Consider the following 20,547-nt stretch of genomic DNA (forward strand, 5'->3'; position numbering starts at 1 on the left):
AATTATCGATATCGAGAAATAAAATAAAATTATCATATCGTTATCGCGATATGATTTTTTTCCATATCGCCCAGCCCTAACACAACTCAAAGAAGCTCTTATAGTATTCCTACGGGAGAATGCAAACTCGGTGCAAGACCCCAGAATAATATGGATGTCGGTAAAGGGAATGATCAAAGATTTCACTGATAGCTTTTCCTTCAAAATGCGCAAGAATCAATGCACAAAACTGGCTGAGCTGGAAACGCTTTACTCAACGTTATTTAATTCTTTAAAATACAACAACTCAACTCGACTAGAAAATCAAGTTAACGTACTAAAAATAGAGATCAATGCCATATACAGACAACAATCGGAAATACAAATATGCAGCACAAGACAACAGCAGTACTCCCAAGGTTCTAAACCTAGTCACCTATTAGCCATGCGATTAAGAATTAATGCAAAATTTGCAGATATAACTACCATTAGAGCACAACAAGTACTTGAAACAGACCCTGAAAAAATAAACGATACATTCAAAGAATTCTACTCCGACTTATATAAATCAGAAACGACCTTCGATCAAAACAAAATGGACACATTCTTTTTTTTTTTTTTAAACTTTGGCCATTCCGCTGGCTCTTTTTGCATTTATCGCATTTTTCTCTGGTCAAGAATGACCGACAGAAACAGGTTGAATGGGGGTACAGATGGGGGGAAGACACTCTGAGAAAGTTACGGCTTTGTCCGGGAATCGAACTTGCTACCCCAGATCCGTGACGAGCACGGTTGTCCCCGGCGCCGAAATAGCGCTCGAGGTACGCGGTGAGCTACTGGAGCTCCCATGGACACATATCTTAATCAAATTATTCTCCCTAAACTTTCAGAGGATGACGCTAAACAGTTAGAAACACCGATCACACTAGAGGAACTCAAGAAGGCCATATCCGAAATGCAAAGTGGTAAGGCTCCTGGTAGAGACGGTATCCCACCAGAAATGTACCTTTCTTGTTGGGACATAATTGGACCCTTATTACTAAATATGATCTTATACTCAGTCAAGGAGGGGAACTTCCATAAGAATGACAATATTGCACTCATAACAGTCCTCCTTAAAAAAGACAAAGACCCCAACGAGTGCGGTAGTTATAGACCTTTAAGCCTCCTCGGAACCGATATCAAACTGTACTCTAAGGTATTAGCCAGCAGATTACAAAAGCATATGACGTCTTTAGTTCATCCGGACCAAACTGGCTTTATAAGAGGCCGCCTGATCACTGATAACATAAGACGAATACTGCACGTACTAGATGCCGACAAGGACGACACCATACCTAAGGCGATGCTGTCCCTGGATGCTATGAAAGCCTTTGACAGGCTGGAATGGTCGTATCTATGGGGCCTGGGCAGTATTAGAAAGGATGGGGTTAGGAAAAGGATTCATTGATATGATTAAAGTATTATACAAAAACCCATCGGCCATGATTACAACAGGTACAATCATCTCCAAAATCTTTCCGGTATCACACTCAGCCAGACAGGGTTGCCCTCTTAGTCCTGGACTATTCGATCTATCATTAGAGCCTTTAGCACAATATATAAGACAATCCCAATCCATAGAACCAATCGTAATCAAGGGCACACAACATAAAATTAGTTTATATGCGGACAACGTAATATTGTTCATGCAAAACCCCAACACCACATTGCCTCATCTGCTCAAGTTGATTGAGAACTTTGGTGATTTATCGGGATTTAAGATAAATTGGCCGAAGTCGGCTTTCCTTCCACTTAACAACCCTGCAAAAAAAGATATAACCCTCCCAGGAGAGATACCTATGGTAAAACATTTTAGATGATTGGGAGTGGAAATATTCCCCACCATAAGACAAACGGTGAAGCACAATTACACAAAAATCCAAAACAAAATCAAAGACGACCTTGATAGGTGGGCAAAACTTAAAAACTCAGTACAGGCACGGATATCAATAGTTAAGATGGATGTACTACCTAGAATCAACTTCTTCAGTTCAATGCTACCGTTACCCCCTCCAGAGGGTTACTGGAAAAGATTACACTCCTCCACATACAAATTTATTTGGAATAACAAACCACCACGTATAAAAAGATCCACCGCACAGAGAAATAAAGCAGACGGTGGCATGGCATTTCCAGATTTGTTCCACTATTTTAAGGCGTACACATTAAGACCATTGACAACATGGTTTGATCCCCAAGCATTAGTATCCTGGAGAAAATTAGAAGAAAACATAGTAGCCCCACATAGACTGAAGGACATAGCATACACTAAACTACCAATCAAGCACTGTGAACGGAAATTTGGCCCCATAATTACTCATGCGATCCGGATATGGCGTGAAACACAAAAAAAATATCCTAACCCACATAAATGGCACAATCATACTCCCTTATTCAATAACAAGGCACTCTTAATTGAAAAACGACCTATAAGATTCCCTATATGGGAATAGCAAGGCATACACTCATTAGGGGATGTTTTTTAACAAACAGGGTTTTTGTAGTTATGGAGAAATATGCAAAAAATGTAATCTCACCAAGTCCACATGGCTTTTTTACATACAGTTACGGCTATGTTTGAAGTCTCACGGTGTTCCATTAGACATACCAATTGAACACCACAGATACCACAAATTCTTCTATGAAAGAGAGACATCAAGAGGTTTTGTTTCAGATTTTTATCATCAATTACTAACGTCCTCGTATGAAACCCTCCAACTAGACTCTGCCTGGAGGAGGGATATACCAGACCTGGAAAGTGACTTTGATTGGCAAGGAGCCTGGGCAAATGTCCGACTTACATCAAGGAACCCGGACCATCAACAAATCAATCTTAACTATATTCACAGGACATACTTGACTCCTATAAGACTGAACAGAATGGGTCTTAAACAAGACTCCAAATGCTCCCAATGTACAAATGGGGACGAAGGGACATTTATGCACATGTATTGGGACTGCCCACCAGTTAAGACATTCTGGAAAGATGTGACCCAACAATTATCAAAACTCGTATCTTGGAATATACCTGTACACCCCTCTGTATTACTATTGAATGATGTTTTTGAGTTTGCAGTAAATCCACAGCTAAAGAGATTGGTTTTATCGGGTATCACAGTAGCTAAAAAGCTGATCGCATCACGCTGGTTTCAACCGGAAAAAAGTTTGGTTTCTTACATATCTCGATGTGATTTATCAAGAAATATCTACAGCAAGAATTCTGGGTCTCAATGAATCCAAAATGTCAATGTGGTTAGAAGTGGTGGAGAGAATAAAAGCTAGCTTATAATGGTAGTGTCTGGTTAGGAGCGAGGGATAGTGGAGGTACTATCCAAAGAGGGGTCCGGGAGGGGGGGGTTCGAGCTGGAGCATATGTGTGTAGGTTTTTAGATAACAGGTATTAGGGGTATATCCTATATAAGACAATTAACTAAAATGTGATTTCATTGGATGTGCACTGACAACTAATGCTTGTATATCTTATCGTGTGTTGTCATGTTTGTTTATGTGTTTGTTTAAAAAATAATACAAAAAAAAATACAAAAAAAAAAAGTTACATGCTTGAGAAGTATGGCTCCACATATTGAACATCAGTGATCCCTGTGATATTACCTGGTGGTGGGATCGTAGGGAATCCGGCATATTGAGGAGGGGGAATCCTCGGGGGCAGCTGAGGGATCCCAATATGCTGGCGGGGGCCAGGGCACGCTGGAAGTATAAACAAGTGAAGTGGAAGTGTATAAAAGTTACATGCTTGAGAAGTATGGCTCCACATATTGAACATCAGTGATCCCTGTGATATTACCTGGTGGGATCGTAGGGAATCCGGCATATTGAGGAGGGGGAATCCTCGGGGGCAGCTGAGGGATCCCAATATGCTGGCGGGTAAGATGTGGAGGGTAGGACATCCTATGCGGGGACGACCTGCGACTCTGCGAGAGGGAGAAAGAGGACCCAAAGAAGAAACCCATTGCGTTTAATATAAAAGGTGATATATAGTGTCTGTCGGTATCACTACACTGTGGATCAGCGATCAAGTATTGATAGCAACCCTACTATCAAGCAAGTCAGTTTTAGACGCCAAGAGACGCCTGCCTGCAGTAACGCACTGTAGTCAAGAAGTCACACAACCACCAAGTTACGTCAAATGTATATACTCCCTTTTCTGGACTCTTTTTGTATCACAAACAGAAACAGTACTGTATTTGCAAATCTGGTATGTCATAAATGTATAGATGTAGCAGTACTGTCTATCTATATGTCATGTGTGTCATATTGATTGATTGAAAAGTTTATTAACAGATTGCAGAATGGGTACAGTACAGCTCAATACATACAATTGTTAAGGGGATGCAGACCAGAGAAAGACTTTCGTCTTGTTTACATCAGGGTCCCCCATTTTCAATTCATCATAACATATATGACATACATGACATACAGATAGACAGTACTGCTACATCTATACATTTATGACATATCAGATTTGCAAATACAGTACTGTTTGTGATACAAAAGTGTCCAGAAAAGGAGTGTATATACATTTGGCGTAGAAACTGTACATTGGAGGAGGTTGGTTGGGTGGGGTGGGGTTGGGTGGGTTGGGTGAGGGCTGTACATTGGAGGTGGGGGGGGGGGGGGGTAGGGACATATATGTCCTGATGAATTGAAAATGGGGGACCCTGATGTAAACAAGACGAAAGTCTTTCTCTGGTCTGCATCCCCTTAACAATTGTGTGTATTGAGCTGTACTGTACCCATTCTGCAATCTGTTAATAACGTTTTCAATCAATTCAATCAAGCGCGTTAGCTAGCTCATAGTTAGCAGTCAACTACCGTTAGCTAGCCTACTCTTTGGCCTTGCCAACTAACGTTTTTGCTAGCTAGAGCTTTCCCACTTATATTATTTAACTCACCTAGGGTCAGATATTATAAACCACAGCCCGAGAATGTTCTTATCACGAGCTGTCCAAATATAGGTTCATGGAGAAGTGTAAAAAAGAAAGAAACTTGAGCCGCCGGCGCGTTAGTTAGTTAGCAGAGAGGGTGTAGCGAGCTACCTGCTGTGTGACTGGAACCTATTCTTTTCGAAGTGCATTATGGGATCATAGTTTTTGTTGGGCGTGTTCGCCTTGTGGCCACTTGGGGGCGACAGAGCTCTTCGCCGTTGGACTAGATTCGAAGATCAGAGACATTTTGGCCAAAGATAGACCATCGCAACACTTCTGGTATTTTGAGCTCATGGGAGAGCGGGAGGAGGGCTCTAACGTCAAGGCTCCAATCAACATTAATTATTTTGTATCCCCCCCCCGCGCTCTCTTTCCCCTTCCCCCCTATCCTCACGAGCTCCATGTAATGCGGAAGTGCAGTTGTCTCGACTGACGTCATCTAATGTTCGACCACGAGGCAAGTCTTCGTCACGTGATCAAAAAGTACCATCACGCAGTTGTATTGCGACTCAATTTATTATATAACGTTACGTTCTCAAAATATTCCCCTTCCGGTATAAATATTTAGTATTTCCTTTTTAGAAGTATATCAGTACATATAATTGTGACACCATCATTAGATTAATAATGTCGCAAGTCTCACGATTTTAATCGCATATGCGAGATTGTAACGTTATTACACATGGAAATACATAATAATAATAATAATAACAACGTTGAATCAAAATAAATATCAGAATGGCATCTGTATATAAAAAAAAATATGAAAACAGCACCATCTGATAAATCGCCTAACTGAGATATAATATAATAACTTTATTTGTATAGCACTTTTCATACAGAAGTTGCAGTTCAAAGTGCTTCACAACAGTACAAAAATACAGACATAAGCGAGCATTAAAAAAAGATAGAGGTAGCAAGGTAAGGTAAATCACAGTGTTTCACATTAGGATCAGCATGGATATTTCAAGCTTGCAGTGCAATCGGATATGTTTTGCAGGAAAAAGCTTAGGATACATTACATGTACACTGTGTAAAGTAGGCCAACACAATAATGTAAACATGCATGTCTTGTCGAGCCACATTTAACCGGTGCCTGTGGAAATTTCCGTGGGCACCGGCGCGATGCCAGCTTCTCACGTGTTCAAGTAGCCGCTCTGCGTGATTTTTTCCCGTAGCCTATGTGTGCGAAGACGCTCTCTGATTGCCTTAGGCGGAAGAGACCCTTCGGCGCTAAACCAATCAGAGAGGGTCTTCGCTGTACGTGGCTAGCCAATCAGAGAGCGTCTTCGCACACATAGGTTACGGGAAAAAAATCACGCAGTCGCTCTCCATCATTTCACAAGCCCTGCCCACAGGCTGAACTCATTGGCTAACGCGAAGGTGTGTCACTCAATTTAAAGTGAGTTTCTAAGACAAGGAGCCGCTAAAATAATGTAATGTAAAAAAAATTTAAAAACGAAAGAGAAAAAATATTGAATGGCAATTACTTATTAAATAATCTAAGCATAGCCTAACTTTTTACTCAGTGTGTATATAAGAATGGAGAGTAAAAAACAATGTAGTTTACTTGTCTGATCCTCTCATCGCCTCATGAATATGAATGAGACAATGAGCGCATAAGACCAGCCTCCCCAACAAACGCGGTTGTATTAAGCCGCATCCACCAGAGCTCTTTCATCAGATTTTCTTCTCGGGGACAGCGTTGGTTTGAGGTCGTTTTGTTTTCTCTTGGGAGTGAAATAGTTTCTTATTATAATAACAACCAAAATGGCACTCAGAGGACCACTGTCTCGTCTTCTCCAAACTCAACTCAACCACATCACCTGCCGACAAATAAGAGCACAATCTGTGGCTATTCTGGGGGCTCCTTTCTCTAAAGGACAGGTAAGAAATTAAAATATTAAGGCCTATTAATAATTCCTAAGGGTATTCTATTCATGTATTTGTTTGAGGTTAGCATTACAATGGGGGTGAACTCAAGGTGATTAAAGTCAGACTTTTCTTTTAATTTCACAGAAACGAAGAGGTGTGGAACATGGTCCCAAAGCCATCAGAGACGCGGGTCTGATCGAGAGGCTATCAAATTTAGGTAGGTCAAATATTTAGTGCATTTAAAAACTCCCTGTACATTGTGTTATTATTATGTAACTGTGGATGAAAGGACCAGACAGATCCCTCCTCCTCCCCATACCTCCATGTATGCCTATTACATCATTTCGTTAGAGGGCGTTATTATACATGGATATGGAGATATTGCTCGTCCGAAGTAACGGTGGCGATTTTAAAACAAATACTTTTCTGCTAAATACCTTTTTGTTAAAAAAAAATACGTTTGATGATGATGATGATGATGATGATGACGAACTGTTCATTCGGAGGAGCCACATGTTCGGAAGCGCTGCTTGTCAGGACCCGCCTGGCTGATCTTGATGAGTAATCTTCCTCCAATGTGCGTGACTCATACTGTAACAGACAGTAACAGGAGGAAATGCTATATATATATTTTTTTTATAAAACAAATAATAATAACTCGGAAAATCTGCCACCGGGTGGGAAGTCTGGATGAGCTCGGATATAATAATATCTCCGACAGACTAGACGTTTAGTAATAACGCCACATTAAAGAAAATAACGCACATGGTGGCGTTTGTGGTTTAATATATACATATTTTTTTGTAATAAATGCATGTTGAGTATATGTCCAGTGTTGGGTATAGTCGTTTCGGTTTCACTTCATGTAATTAAGTTAAAAAAAAAAAAAAAAAATCAACTTCTTCCAGAGTGAAGTCATTGTGCGTATAGAGACTATTGGATTATGAAACGCCCCCGTTGTTCCGACTCAGAGTAATTATTATTCTAGCTCTTCTCAACCTCCTACTGTCTGTAAGCACCCCCTGTAGGGTGTCTTATCTATTCAGCCTGTGGGGTCTAACTCCCAGGGACTTTACAAAAAGGTATACAAAGCAAAGCAAAGGATGAATGACAGAAAGAAAGAAAGAAAGAAAGAAAGAAAGAAAGAAAGAAAGAAAGAAAGAAAGAAAGAAAGAAAGAAAGAAAGAAAGAAAGAAAGAAAGAAAGAAAGAAAGAAAGAAAAAGTGACAGTAATGGCTACTAAAGTTTACTTCCTGTTTCAGTGTTATAGCTAATATCATTATCATCAATGACTGACTATCGTATATATTGTTTCCTTGGTAACTGACAGGGGTCCAAGCTGTTGCCATGCATATCACTCATTCATGTTATTTACACCTTCAACTTCAACTGGGGGTGTATAGTGCATAGTGTATTATTGACTCACCTGTTCACTGTCGCACAGGGACCCAGTTGCGGATCAGATATTTTTACCTTTGTATTCTTTACTTTTATATACTCTTGCGCAATTTCGGGGGAAACTGTCTATATTTAGCTCAGATATAGAACGTGCCACCCATGTTTTGCTAGGTAATCCTAGTGCTGCCTGTTCTTATCGTCAGCTGGGAAGTCAGATCAACATGTGGTTGCGTAACACCCCCCCCCCCCCCCCCCCCAGCAGAATCCTATCTATAGATCTACACACACACACACACACACACACACACACACACACACACACACACACACACACACACACACACACACACACACACACACACACACACACACACACACACACACACACACACTGCAAACTGTATGATGGCAATCTTACTGTACATCTGACATCATATTGACATATTGTCGCTTACTGTACCTCAGTCACCACAACTTGATGAATGCGATGTTTCTTTTGCTCTAAGTTATATGACTAGTGAACCCGAAAAGTGAACCTACAACAAGTTAATTCTGCGGCCGTGGGAATGTCAAAAGCCTCTAATTGACTAAATGCTTCGAGAACCGAATGTTCCCAGCTAGTTATATAAATTAGGGGACGACTAGAGCTTCTAACCTGCCTCTGTGACCGTATACGATTGTGTCCCAGGGCCCTCCATCCGTTAAGACTTGTGCTTTTAGATCACATTTAGTACATAATTACATTGTTCTCTATACTGTATAGCTTGGGACAGAATGGAGGAGTGCACCCTATGATCACAATATCATACATTCTGTCATGAATCATGATCACTTTTTATTTTACCTTTATTTAGCCAGATAAAACATTAAGAACAGGTTTCTTATTTACAATGTCGATCTGGTCCAAGAGGCCCCAACAGGAATACAAAAAAAACACTGTTAAGAATCATACACATACACTAAACAAATAAACACATGTACAAAAAAATAAACGGGAGGAGTAGGGGGGGGGGGGGGGGGGGGTGAAAGTATGTATGTGTGTGTGGGTGTGTGTGTGTGTATGTATATATACTATATAATAATAATAATAATAATAATATAATTATAATAATCATATTATATAATAAAATAAGAACTTATTTTGAATGAAATGATAGTGAAATATAGGTTCAACTATTCCATCTTGCTGGGGACCCTCTAGAACCTCTTCAAGGACCCAGGGGGGTCCCAGCACCCCACTTTAGGAACCACTGTCCTGCAGTACCCTTTTCAACTTGAGTAGCCTCGTCTGCTGTCAAGATATCTTTCTCAGAAAGCCTGCCAGAATTCATTTCAATAATCGAATTTCATTCAAATACATTATTGATGATTATATATGAGGTGAACTGAAAATGCATCACTGGTTATTTGTTTGTGATTTAGGAAAAATGTATAACAAATAATTAATTAATAATATTTGTTAAAAAGCACAGCCTGATGCCTTAAGGATTGTTTCCTAGTGGTACTACCCATAATAGCAAATACAACACACAATGAACTGGTTAATTGTGTGTAAATGTTAATAATATAATAATATGTAAATGTTAATTAGAAATGGCCTCATTTCAGCCTATTAATAGTTTAATGGTATTCTTAGGGACTATTGACAGCCCAGTCTGCAAAAAGTCACACATCTCCTGAAATGCTGAATCTATAAAAACAAGCTGGGTGCAAGTCATCCTTCCGATGGCCCGATGCCAAACATACTGGGATACAGTATCTTGTTTTCGAGGGGGTCCCAAAATGATGAGGGATTCGGTATCAGTCATCAAAGCTACCAGCTATGAACGGTTTCCAACACATGTAACCAAATCCTTAAGTGAACTAAAACCTGTAAACATGTTAACCTTTCCCTACAAGACCAAGCCAACTTAATTTGGGAATGTTTCTATAATATAATATTATATGTAATAATAAAAAAAATATATATTATTATCATATCATAAAAAAATATGCATATTCAAATAACGCTCTAGTCACATAACTCTCATTTTCAAGTTTTGTTGTTTGCAAAATATAATTGGCCCCACACACACACACACACACTGGTGTGAAATTATTGTCCCCGATTGCATCAAGATGAGGGCTATTCCTGTCCTGTCTAGGAATGGTCAAGTGGGCCCACATTGGTTCCCCAACTAGTACCGTGGAGAAACGCTACACGGCCGTCCCGGGTCGCGTTCCCGGACGAGCCCCCAGCGAGGGGGATCCGATCACTTGTTTACTCCGGCGAAAATAGATGAAAATAATTCCATGCTCATCCGAGTCAGAATGAAACCAGAGCGGAACTGGGGTCTCTGACAAGTGGAAAGTGCCCAGTCAGTCCCCCCCCCCCCAGCGATGTACAGTCAGGGGTATTTTATGAATCAGTGTCATCTGTCGGCAGGTCAAGGGAATGGTGTGAGGGAGGCAGGGTGCATGTGTGTGAGAGGGAGGGAGGGGGAGGGGTGTGTGTAGCTGTAGTAAAATATTCTTCAGGACATGTGGGCGATAGATTACACAGGGTCACCCCTGAGAGTTACACAAAGTTAAGTTCAAGTACAAGTTTTTATTTGTCACATATAAGGTACATGTACATTACAGTGAAATGCTTGGTTCTGTATGAGCCTCCTGAGATTGTGCTTCATACAGTAAAAAAGTAAAAAGAATAAGGACCAAACGCTATACAAAATACAAATCTAAAGTACAAAAATGCAAACAATGCAAAAATGAGGTAGAGATGTAGTGCACATCTTTTTGTAACAAATAGATCAAATATGGTGTAGTGTTAAAAAGTGTTTAAAGTGTCTAAAGTGAATGTTAAGGTGAATGTTTAAAGTGAGTGTGTGCATGTGGACGTGTGTGTGCAATGAGTGACAGATGTCTATAAAAAAAAAAAAAATCCTGGGCGGCTACGTGGTGCAGTGGGCAAGGCGCTCACCACAAATACTGGAGGCTGGGCTCAAACAGATCATCTCCCTGTTCGAGCCCAGCGCTCCACATTGCTTTCAGTTTAGCTGGTCGTCCGCACTAATACACATTGGCAGTATTAGGGGGAGGGAAACTGATGGGTGGGGATCGGGCGCTGTGGACAGCGACTCCTACAGGTCGGTTGGTGCGCCTGCGCAGTAGAATCAGGAAGCGACAGGGGCGGGGCGGAAGCGACAGGGGCGGGGCCCCTCCAAAGCCCAGACCCCTGACGCTGAAAGATCGAGCCGCGCAGGTGAAAAGATGCGACTGCTGTTACCTCGAGTATCGGAGGGGACTTGTCGTGCTATGTATGACTTAGTCCACATTGCAGCCGGCTTGTGGGAGGCATGAAACAGCGTTCAAAGACAGGGGAGGGTTGAATTGGACGATACGAAAATTGGGATGGGAGAAAAATAGAAAATGGGAGAAAAAGTGGATAAAAAAAAAATCCTCGAATTGATGTAATTTAATTGAATTAATTAATAAAAAAATTCTTTTGTATTTTCTTCCTCCCTCCATGACTATGCGTGCACCTCATGGTACCAAAGCACCTCAAAGGCGCTTAAAACAAAATTACAAACATCACAAAACAAACTGGTCAGACTACTACTTGACCTGAACCCCAGAACCCACCTCACCCCTGCCCACTTTGACAACCTAGGATGGCTTAGAGTAGACGACAGAGTACAGCAACTTGCAATGGGCCTGGTCTTCAAGATACACTATACGACCGGGGTGCCCATGTACATGTCAAAATACTTCCCAAAGGTCAGTGAATACCACAACCACTACACCAGAGGAAGCTCAACAAATCATGTTAAACCCAGATTCGGCTCAAACAAGGGACTAAACACGTTTCGCAATTATGCCACAACAATGTGGAACGCCCTACCCAAAGCTGTAAAGGAATGTGAATCACTGCCCACATTCAAAACCGCTCTTAAAGAGCACCTACGGGAGGCTGCAATTCAAAACTGGCCACCGTAAATGCCCAAAACCCCCACCACCTCCTAATAGACAGTCTCCTCCCCACCGCATGTATATATTCCCTCCCCGCCGTATGTATATTTCCCTCCCACCCACCCACCCCCTCCTAATGTACAGTCCCCTCCCCATCATATGTATATACTCTGTCAGGATCTAGGGGTAACAGTACTGTATATTTGAATACCGCTTATGTCACAAATGTATCAGTACTAAATACCTATATGTCCCTATGCCATAAATGTCATGTATGTTGTGTATGTCATAAATGTCTATATGAAATGAAAATGGGGGACCCTGATGGAAACAAGACAAACGTCTTTCTCTGGTCTGCATCCCCTTAACAATTGTATGTATTGAGCCGTACTGTATTGTACCCATTCTGCAATCTGTTAAATAAAGTTTTCATTCATTCATTCATTCAGATTACCCCGTCCATGACTTCGGAGACCTCAGCTTCAGCCACCCGGAGAAGGACGAGCCCTTCATGCACGTGCCCTTCCCCCGTACGGTCGGCAGAGCCAACAAGCTGCTGGCGGGCGCGGTGAGCAGAGCCGTCGGCGCCGGACACACCTGCGTCATGCTGGGAGGCGACCACAGGTAACTGTCGCGGCGGCAAATCCAAGATATCACGATACACGATTCTGTTGTCTGAATCGGATCTGAAATATTTGAGGGATTGTCGTTTGAAAAAGGGCAGTTTTTGGTTTTATGTCACACTTAACGTGATCACACAATTAACAACAGCTGGATGACATAGACCGTGATTTCACATAGGTGAGTGAGCAGGTATTGTGAGATGTATCGATATCGTGAAAAAGTCCTTGTGATTATCGTGATATTGATTTATTCCACATTGCCAGCCCTACAACATCTTAAGACCTGCCTGTGATATGAGTTAGAATCTGGAATATGAATGTTCATGTATACTCTCTACATCACTGGTATTCTACACCACTCAAAGTGGGGTCCGGGGGCCCCCCACAAGAAGTGTGAGCTAGGCTAGGCCTATCCTAAAGTGCTCTATTTTTTTTGTTTTAAAGTGCATATTAGGCAGTGCCCATCATAAAGTGCTCATATCATAAAGATAAAAGGGTAGGCGGCTAGGTGGTGCAGTGGGCAAGGCGCTCACCACCAATGCAGGAGACGCTGGGTTCGAGCCCAGCTCTCCGCATTGCTATCAGCTTGGCTGGTCGTTCATACTAATACAATTGGCAGTATTAGGGTGTGGGAAGCTGACGGGTGGGGATCGGACGTTGTGGACAGCGACTCCTACAGGTCGGTTGGTGCGCCTGCACAGCAGAATCAGGAAGCGACGGGGGCGGCGTGTCCCTCCCACGCAGACCTCCGCCGCTGAGAGATCGCGCTGTGTAGGTGAAAAGATGCGACGGCTGCTTCCTCGAGTACCGGAGGGGACACGTGATGCAAGGCTTCGTCCACATTGCAGCCGGCTTGTGGGAGGCATGGCCTAACAGCGTTCGAGACAGGGGAGGGTAGAATTGGTCGATACGAAATTGGGATGGGAGAAAAATAGAAAATGGAAGAAAAAGTTGATCAAAAAAATATAAAGATAAAAGGGTTGAGAACCCACTGCTCTACATACTGTATATCTAACACTGACCGAACCGTTTCCCATCCACAGCCTGGCTATCGGGTCGGTGGAGGGCCACGCCCGGCAGTGTCCCGACCTGTGCCTCATCTGGGTCGACGCTCACGCAGATGTCAACACACCCATGACCTCCCCATCGGGGAATCTCCACGGCCAGTCTGTGGCCTTCATGCTCAAGGAGCTGCAGGATAAGGTAACTATTGGGAAACCCACGCACACACTCACTCTAAACAAACACTCACCTTAACACTCACTTTAGACACTTTAACACAACATTATATTTATCTATTTATTAAAGAGATTTGCACTACATTCATACCTCATTTGCATTTGCAACTTGCCTTTAAAAAAAAGTGTTTGTACCTCATTGTCTGCATTTTGTACCTCATTGTCTGCCTTTTTACTTCATTGTACTTAGGTTGTACTTTAGTACAACAATATACAATGTATTGTATATATTGTATAGTGTTATTCCTCTTTTACGTACCTTTTTACTGTATGAAGCACATTCTCAGGGGCTCATACAGAACCAAGCATTTCACTGTAATGTACATGTACCTTTATACGTGACAAATAAAAACAAACTTGAAACTCGAAACTTGAACTTGAAACGCCGCCAGGACTGGGTTCTTGTCTGTCAGCGCTCCAGTTCCTCCTCTTGTGTCGAGATATTTAACCCCCCCCCCCCATCTCTCTCTCTGTACTCGTTCCACCAGATGCCAGCTCTGCCTGGGTTCTCCTGGATGAAGCCTTTCCTCTCCTCCAGAGATCTGGTGTACATTGGACTGAGGGACGTAGATCCTGGCGAGTAGTAAGTGAATTAGCTACTTTACACGCGGGTCAGCTGAGCGCTAACGTCACTCCTCCAGGGCTCCTGCCAGAGCAGAGGCATAATAATACGGCATTCAGGGTTGAAGTGTCCCAGAGATTTTAAGTGTTCAAAACCAACTTTTTAATTCAATTCAATTAGAGAAACGATCGCTCTGATTGTTTATTTATTCATACGACTATATGAATTCAATTAAAACGTTGATTTGAACATGCCTGGTGTGCACGCTGGAATACTGTATGGTAGCTACCTACTGTACATCTTAGACAGCATACAGGGTTGATTTGTACTCATTTTGTGCTTTAGTACCGGAAACGTTCATTAACTCGCTCACACATTCATGTCATTCATTGACTCACGGTTAGCTACTCTGCCCCTTGTGGCGGCTTACATGCATGACACCCTGTTCAATCCCAGACTCTTTTTGTGTCCTTGTGTACAATGGAAGATTTGTGAGAATAGTTATTGATATTTACACATGTTGCTTCTCCCAGCCAAATCTTGAAGAACCTGGGGATTCAGTACTTCACTATGAGGGACATCGACAGAGTTGGCATCCAGAGGGTCATGGAGGTCACCCTCGACCACCTTTTGGGAAGGTAAATCAGATTAGATTAGATTCAAATGTATTGTCATTATACAGCACAAGTACAGTACAACGAAAATAAGTTTGGCATCCAACCAGAGTGCAAATGTAACAGTAAAGTGCAATAGTAATATACAACGTACAGGTGATTAAACTGGGTATAAAATATATAAATTAGTATTACTGAGTAATAGTGCTAATCAGATGTATGTACAGAGTTGTAATATGAATATGTACAGCGATACAGGTATAAAGACACTATGGTAGTAGTCATACTGGCCAGCAGTGTAACTAGTAAGAGTAGGTAAGGGATATGTACAGATATAGATATAGTATCGACAGATATGTAAAAGGATTATGTGCAGGTATGTACAGACGGATATATATATATATATATATATATACGGTCAAAATGTATATATATACGGTATATACAGCATTATTGTATATGCTATCATACAGAGGTAAAATCGGGTGGCTTGACCTATTCGCATTCTGTTTTGATACTTATTTTCCTGCAGATGTAACCAAAAGTGTTGTATTACTGCATGTGTCATAAAACACCCCTTCTCACCCTTTGACAGGCAACAGCGGCCGATCCATTTGAGTTTTGACATCGACGCATTCGACCCGACTCTGGCCCCTGCTACAGGGACCCCCGTGAACGGAGGTCTGACCTATAGAGAGGGACTCTACATCACAGAGGAAATCCACAACACAGGTATGGATTAGAGAACAGCGGGGACATTTATTTTCTTTAAAAAAAAAATTTCTTCTCTTAATCACAGTTGATTAAAGTCAGTGCAATATGGAAGAGCAGTTCCAATTTATTTTAACCATATGGTAAATCAATAACACATGATGATATATACATGATATAGTAAACCGCACCTCTATTTATATCAAGTCAGTTTAAGCAACAGTGGGGACACAACATGACACAAAATCAGGGGTGCACAATTCTCACAACCTCTGCTGTCAGGTGAAAAGAAGCAGCTGGCGACTCCACATGTATCGGAGGAGGCATGTGGTAGTTCTACACCCTCCCCAGACCGACAGTAGGGCAGCATGTGGTAGTTCTACACCCTCCCCAGACCGACAGTAGGGCAGCATGTGGTAGTAGACTCTACACCCTCCCCAGACCGACAGTAGGGCAGCACGTGGTAGTCTACACCCTCCCCAGACCGACAGTAGGGCAGCACGTGGTAGTCTACACACCCTCCCCAGACCGACAGTAGGGCAGCATGTGGTAGTCGACACCCTCCCCAGACCGACAGTAGGGCATAACGACTAAATTAGGGGATGGGAAGAAGGAGAGAAAGGCCAAAATAATAAAAAAAAAAATTAAGCTATTTCTATGAGTGGTTGACCATTTTACTGTGTGTTGCCGCGCAGGTCTGCTGTCTGTCATGGACCTGGTGGAGGTGAACCCGCTCCTGGCGGCGAGCCCAGAGGCCGTGGAGGCCACCGCTACGCTGGCGGTGGACGTGATCGCGTCCACGCTGGGACAGACGAGGGAGGGATCTCACGTGCCTTTCGTCGGGAGCGACATGGTCAAGGAGGACACGGAGCAGCTACGCCTCTAGAGCGCCGTGTAGACACTACAGACTTTACGGATATCACCACTGAGCATTCCAGGAATCTTTTGTTCAAAACAAGACAGCAAAACAAAAAAAATACTGAATTTAATTGTGGCTGGGATTTGTTGTGTTTTGTTATACAAACATCGATCCCTAAGGGGCATTGCTGGGGAGATCACTTCCACAGAAACTTTGCATGTGTTTGGCTTACAAGAAATTCTTTGTTTGACGAAACGTGTCCATAGTCTTACTTGGACAAAAAGAGTAATATTAATTATAACTGTATGTGGCTGTGCCAGTTGAACTGTAGTAATGATGTGTTTGCACTTTTGGACCAGCCGAGGTTACTGTATTTTCTTCTTTTTAGAGTTCCGTTTTGTATTACTTTATGTCAATGGACATAAATGTGTGTATTTACTAATTATGATTTTTATTACTGAGGATTACATCAGTATTTATTAATTGGCTAGCAGACTGTTTGTATCCTGCTGATTTCAATGGCTCGGCCATTGAGTGCAATGGTTCCATTAGGACTAGTGGAAATAAAGAAAACAACAGTCAAGTTTGAAACAATATAATGCATTTACCTTCGTTATGACCACTGAATGACTTTGACGTCTTTAAATAAAGAGTTGATATTTTGGTCTTCCATAATTGTGATCACGTTTCTTTGGTTATAAGGCAGGGCTCTGGTTGATAGGGGGGAAATATATATGACGACATTCAGACTTCTTTCAATATTGATGTACGCATCTCGATATCTGCTTATGGTATGGAAAATCACATAGATAATCTAGCATAACTCACACAGTATCACACACTGTCATTTTCAGTTGATCATTCGATTCTCAAATATTTCAGGAATAATTTAGTGAGAAGTCGGACTTAAAATGTGCATTACGATTTGCAATATCTAAGAAGAAAACCTTGATATGATAAAACAGATGACTTGAAACGAAGAACCATTACCAGTCTGTCTCAACTTTTCAAATGAACAATGTTTTCAAACCTGATTATCCAAAGAGTAGGGATGGGCTTAAACCTTTTAAGTATCGGCTGATACAGATCCATCACTTTTACTGAACAGGACAGACTTAGACTTTCAGTTTTGGGCCAATGGACAGACATGATTGAGATCAAATCCCTTTTCTCCATTACAGAGATCTAACATGTTTCATGTGTTAAAAATACAGCGAATCAAGTCATCATTCTTGGTATCGGGGGAAAATCCTCCAATACTGATACTCTATTTTAGCATGGTATCGGACCGGAGTGTTGTGTGTAGAATGATGTGATTACAATTTAATCATGCCACATACATTTTCTTTTACTTTTATTTACCAGGGTAGGTTCTCTGAGCACGAATGCTCTTTTTCAGCAAAGCCCTGCTTCACACTCGCACCTGGGAGCTGCCCAGTACAACCACAGTCTGATACTGTTGACCACTGAGCAGCTCCACTGTTGGAGCAGTTGGGGGTTAAGTGCCTTGCTCAAGGGCACTTCAGCGGTTGGTATTGAGGGACGGGAGAGTTATTCATTCACTTCCCCGCCCCGATATCCCCTGCCAGTCCGGGGGATCGAACCGGCAACCTTCCGGTCACAAAACCGGTTCTCTAACCTTTAGGCCACTGCTGCCCATACATAACAATATATACTGTATATATATTATTATCATTAATAATTAATGATCTGAAATGAAAAAAATAGATAAATAAATAATAATCTAACCCTAACTAGCCTTACTGTCATGCACTTGTCCTAATAAACTAACCTACACTGTAGCACTCAACACTTTGATCAACATTGTTACTTAGCTGATAGAGTTGTGCCCTTCCTGATGACTTGTCGTACAGAGCTTGTAAGTCGCTTTGGATAAAAGCGTCAGCTAAATGACTACATGTAAATATATATATATAAAACACATTCCACTTCCTCCGAGTCCCAACAAGCAAATGCCCAATTATGTTCTTCTTCCGCATTCCACACCAACTGTGCCAGTATCAACAGTGCTGTAATCAGCTACTACGAGATAAGGAATTCCCTGGTGACAGATGCTGTTTACGCACTCGTTAACAGGGCTGTATCGGTCCCTGACTTGGACCGAGGTTATTATGGTTCACTAGAATATATATAACTATTTTATTGCACAATTTAACTTTTTATTACGGTCTATTCTATAACTGAATCAAACCGTAAACAATGAGGCCTATTGGGATGTTAGATTCTAATGTGATTTGCCTTACCTTGTGCACTTTGCTGCTATCTATTTTATGCTAATCTTTATGTCTGTTTTATATGTCTGCACTTTATGCATTGCTCATTTTATGCCCGTCTTTTTTACTGCTGTGACACTCTGAGCTGCACATTTTGTATGAAAGGTGCTTTCATCATCATCAGGTGGCTTCTTCGTTCCGAAGGTTGCCTATCACTCTCCAACTCCGTGACTCTAGGCTGGTAAAGCTATGCCTCCTCAAGTGTGAAAACGGAAGTACAGGAAGTACCGGCTACAGGCTTTCCGGTTTCGACAAAACAATTATAGAAACGTGTGAAGTGCACAATATTTCCTTGTTTAAGCCACTGCAACGGCTTTGTCTGAATAATTTACTACATGACCAGGACGTTCTAGCTTGTTTGCCGACAGGATTCGTGAAAAGTTTGGTCCGTTCGGAGGCAGCTTCCAGGGGAAGTACATACACTGGAAATTCTACCCCATACACTTTCGGCCGTAGTGCTTTACCAGTCTTTATCTCACGGAGGAGATACAACTGGGAACGAGGTTACCGTGACTCCGCCTCTCACTCCGCTCAAATCACAGACGTCGTCTACCCAGCCTCTTCCCTCTCTTTCCATCCACATTCCCCATCACCACCTTCTTGAACATCTCCCCACTGGATCCTCTCAGCACGTGCCCGCACAACTGTGTGCTTTACAAATAAATTATTATTATTACTAAAAACCAAATCTAGGTGTGAAAAAAACATTTTAGTTAACCTTTAGTCAATTTGGTCAGATTTGTCAACATGCCATGAATAAGGAGTCACTGGTGCATACTGTTCATTGAGTCAATTGTGTTCACAAAGTGTTTGTATGAAAACCTATTCGGAACTTCTCAAATCTTGCCCCAGACAAATACCCCTCATATTATAATGAAGAAAAATGTATAACTAATAAAAACTTATCAAACTTTATCAAAAACTAATCATTTTAAAACAATAAAAACGAAACTGAAACTAGCAAACCCACTATGGAAACAAAGTTAAACTAAACTGAATTGAAAACAAGAATTGAAAACAAAAACGAATGGAAAATACTGAACTATAGAAGAAAAGTTTGATACTCCATCCCAGGAGTATCAAAACCAGATACAAATTTGGAATAACAAAACTTTAATAGTGTATAGATTGTATAATATTGGGGGGGGGGATATGGAAATAAACAGTCATTTTAATGTTATACAGTGATAAGTTATTTATTAACAGTGAACATTATTGCATTTTTGTTAAAATAATTTTCAATTTTTTTCTTCCACATGTTTACCTCTTGGGATTCAGGTCTCATTGCTCATTGGAATCGTTTGGGTCACTGGTGAGTGAACTCATAATATGTGCTCTGTGGTGCCATCTGGATGGACGCAAAGAAAGGCGTAACTTATTTGAAAAGTTACAATAAAAAAAATATGAATATAATACAGTGATGACACATGACAAAACTATCCAAGTTTAAGGTTCGGT

General features: G+C 41.5%; 1 protein-coding gene across 1 annotated transcript; it reads left to right on the plus strand.

The window, feature by feature from the left end:
• The first annotated feature begins 6,629 nt into the window (after positions 1-6,629).
• Positions 6,630-17,462, plus strand: arg2 (arginase 2). The gene is made up of 8 exons (XM_084310050.1): positions 6,630-6,854; positions 6,987-7,059; positions 12,638-12,812; positions 13,855-14,014; positions 14,538-14,632; positions 15,145-15,249; positions 15,821-15,957; positions 16,632-17,462. The coding sequence occupies exons 1-8, from the start codon at positions 6,738-6,740 to the stop codon at positions 16,820-16,822; spliced, it is 1,053 nt and encodes a 350-aa protein (XP_084166176.1). The 5' UTR covers positions 6,630-6,737; the 3' UTR covers positions 16,823-17,462.
• Positions 17,463-20,547: the final 3,085 nt, after the last annotated feature.

The sequence above is a fragment of the Notolepis coatsorum genome (genome assembly GCF_963971535.1).
Source record: "Notolepis coatsorum genome assembly, chromosome: 3".
Taxonomy (NCBI): domain Eukaryota; kingdom Metazoa; phylum Chordata; class Actinopteri; order Aulopiformes; family Paralepididae; genus Notolepis; species Notolepis coatsorum.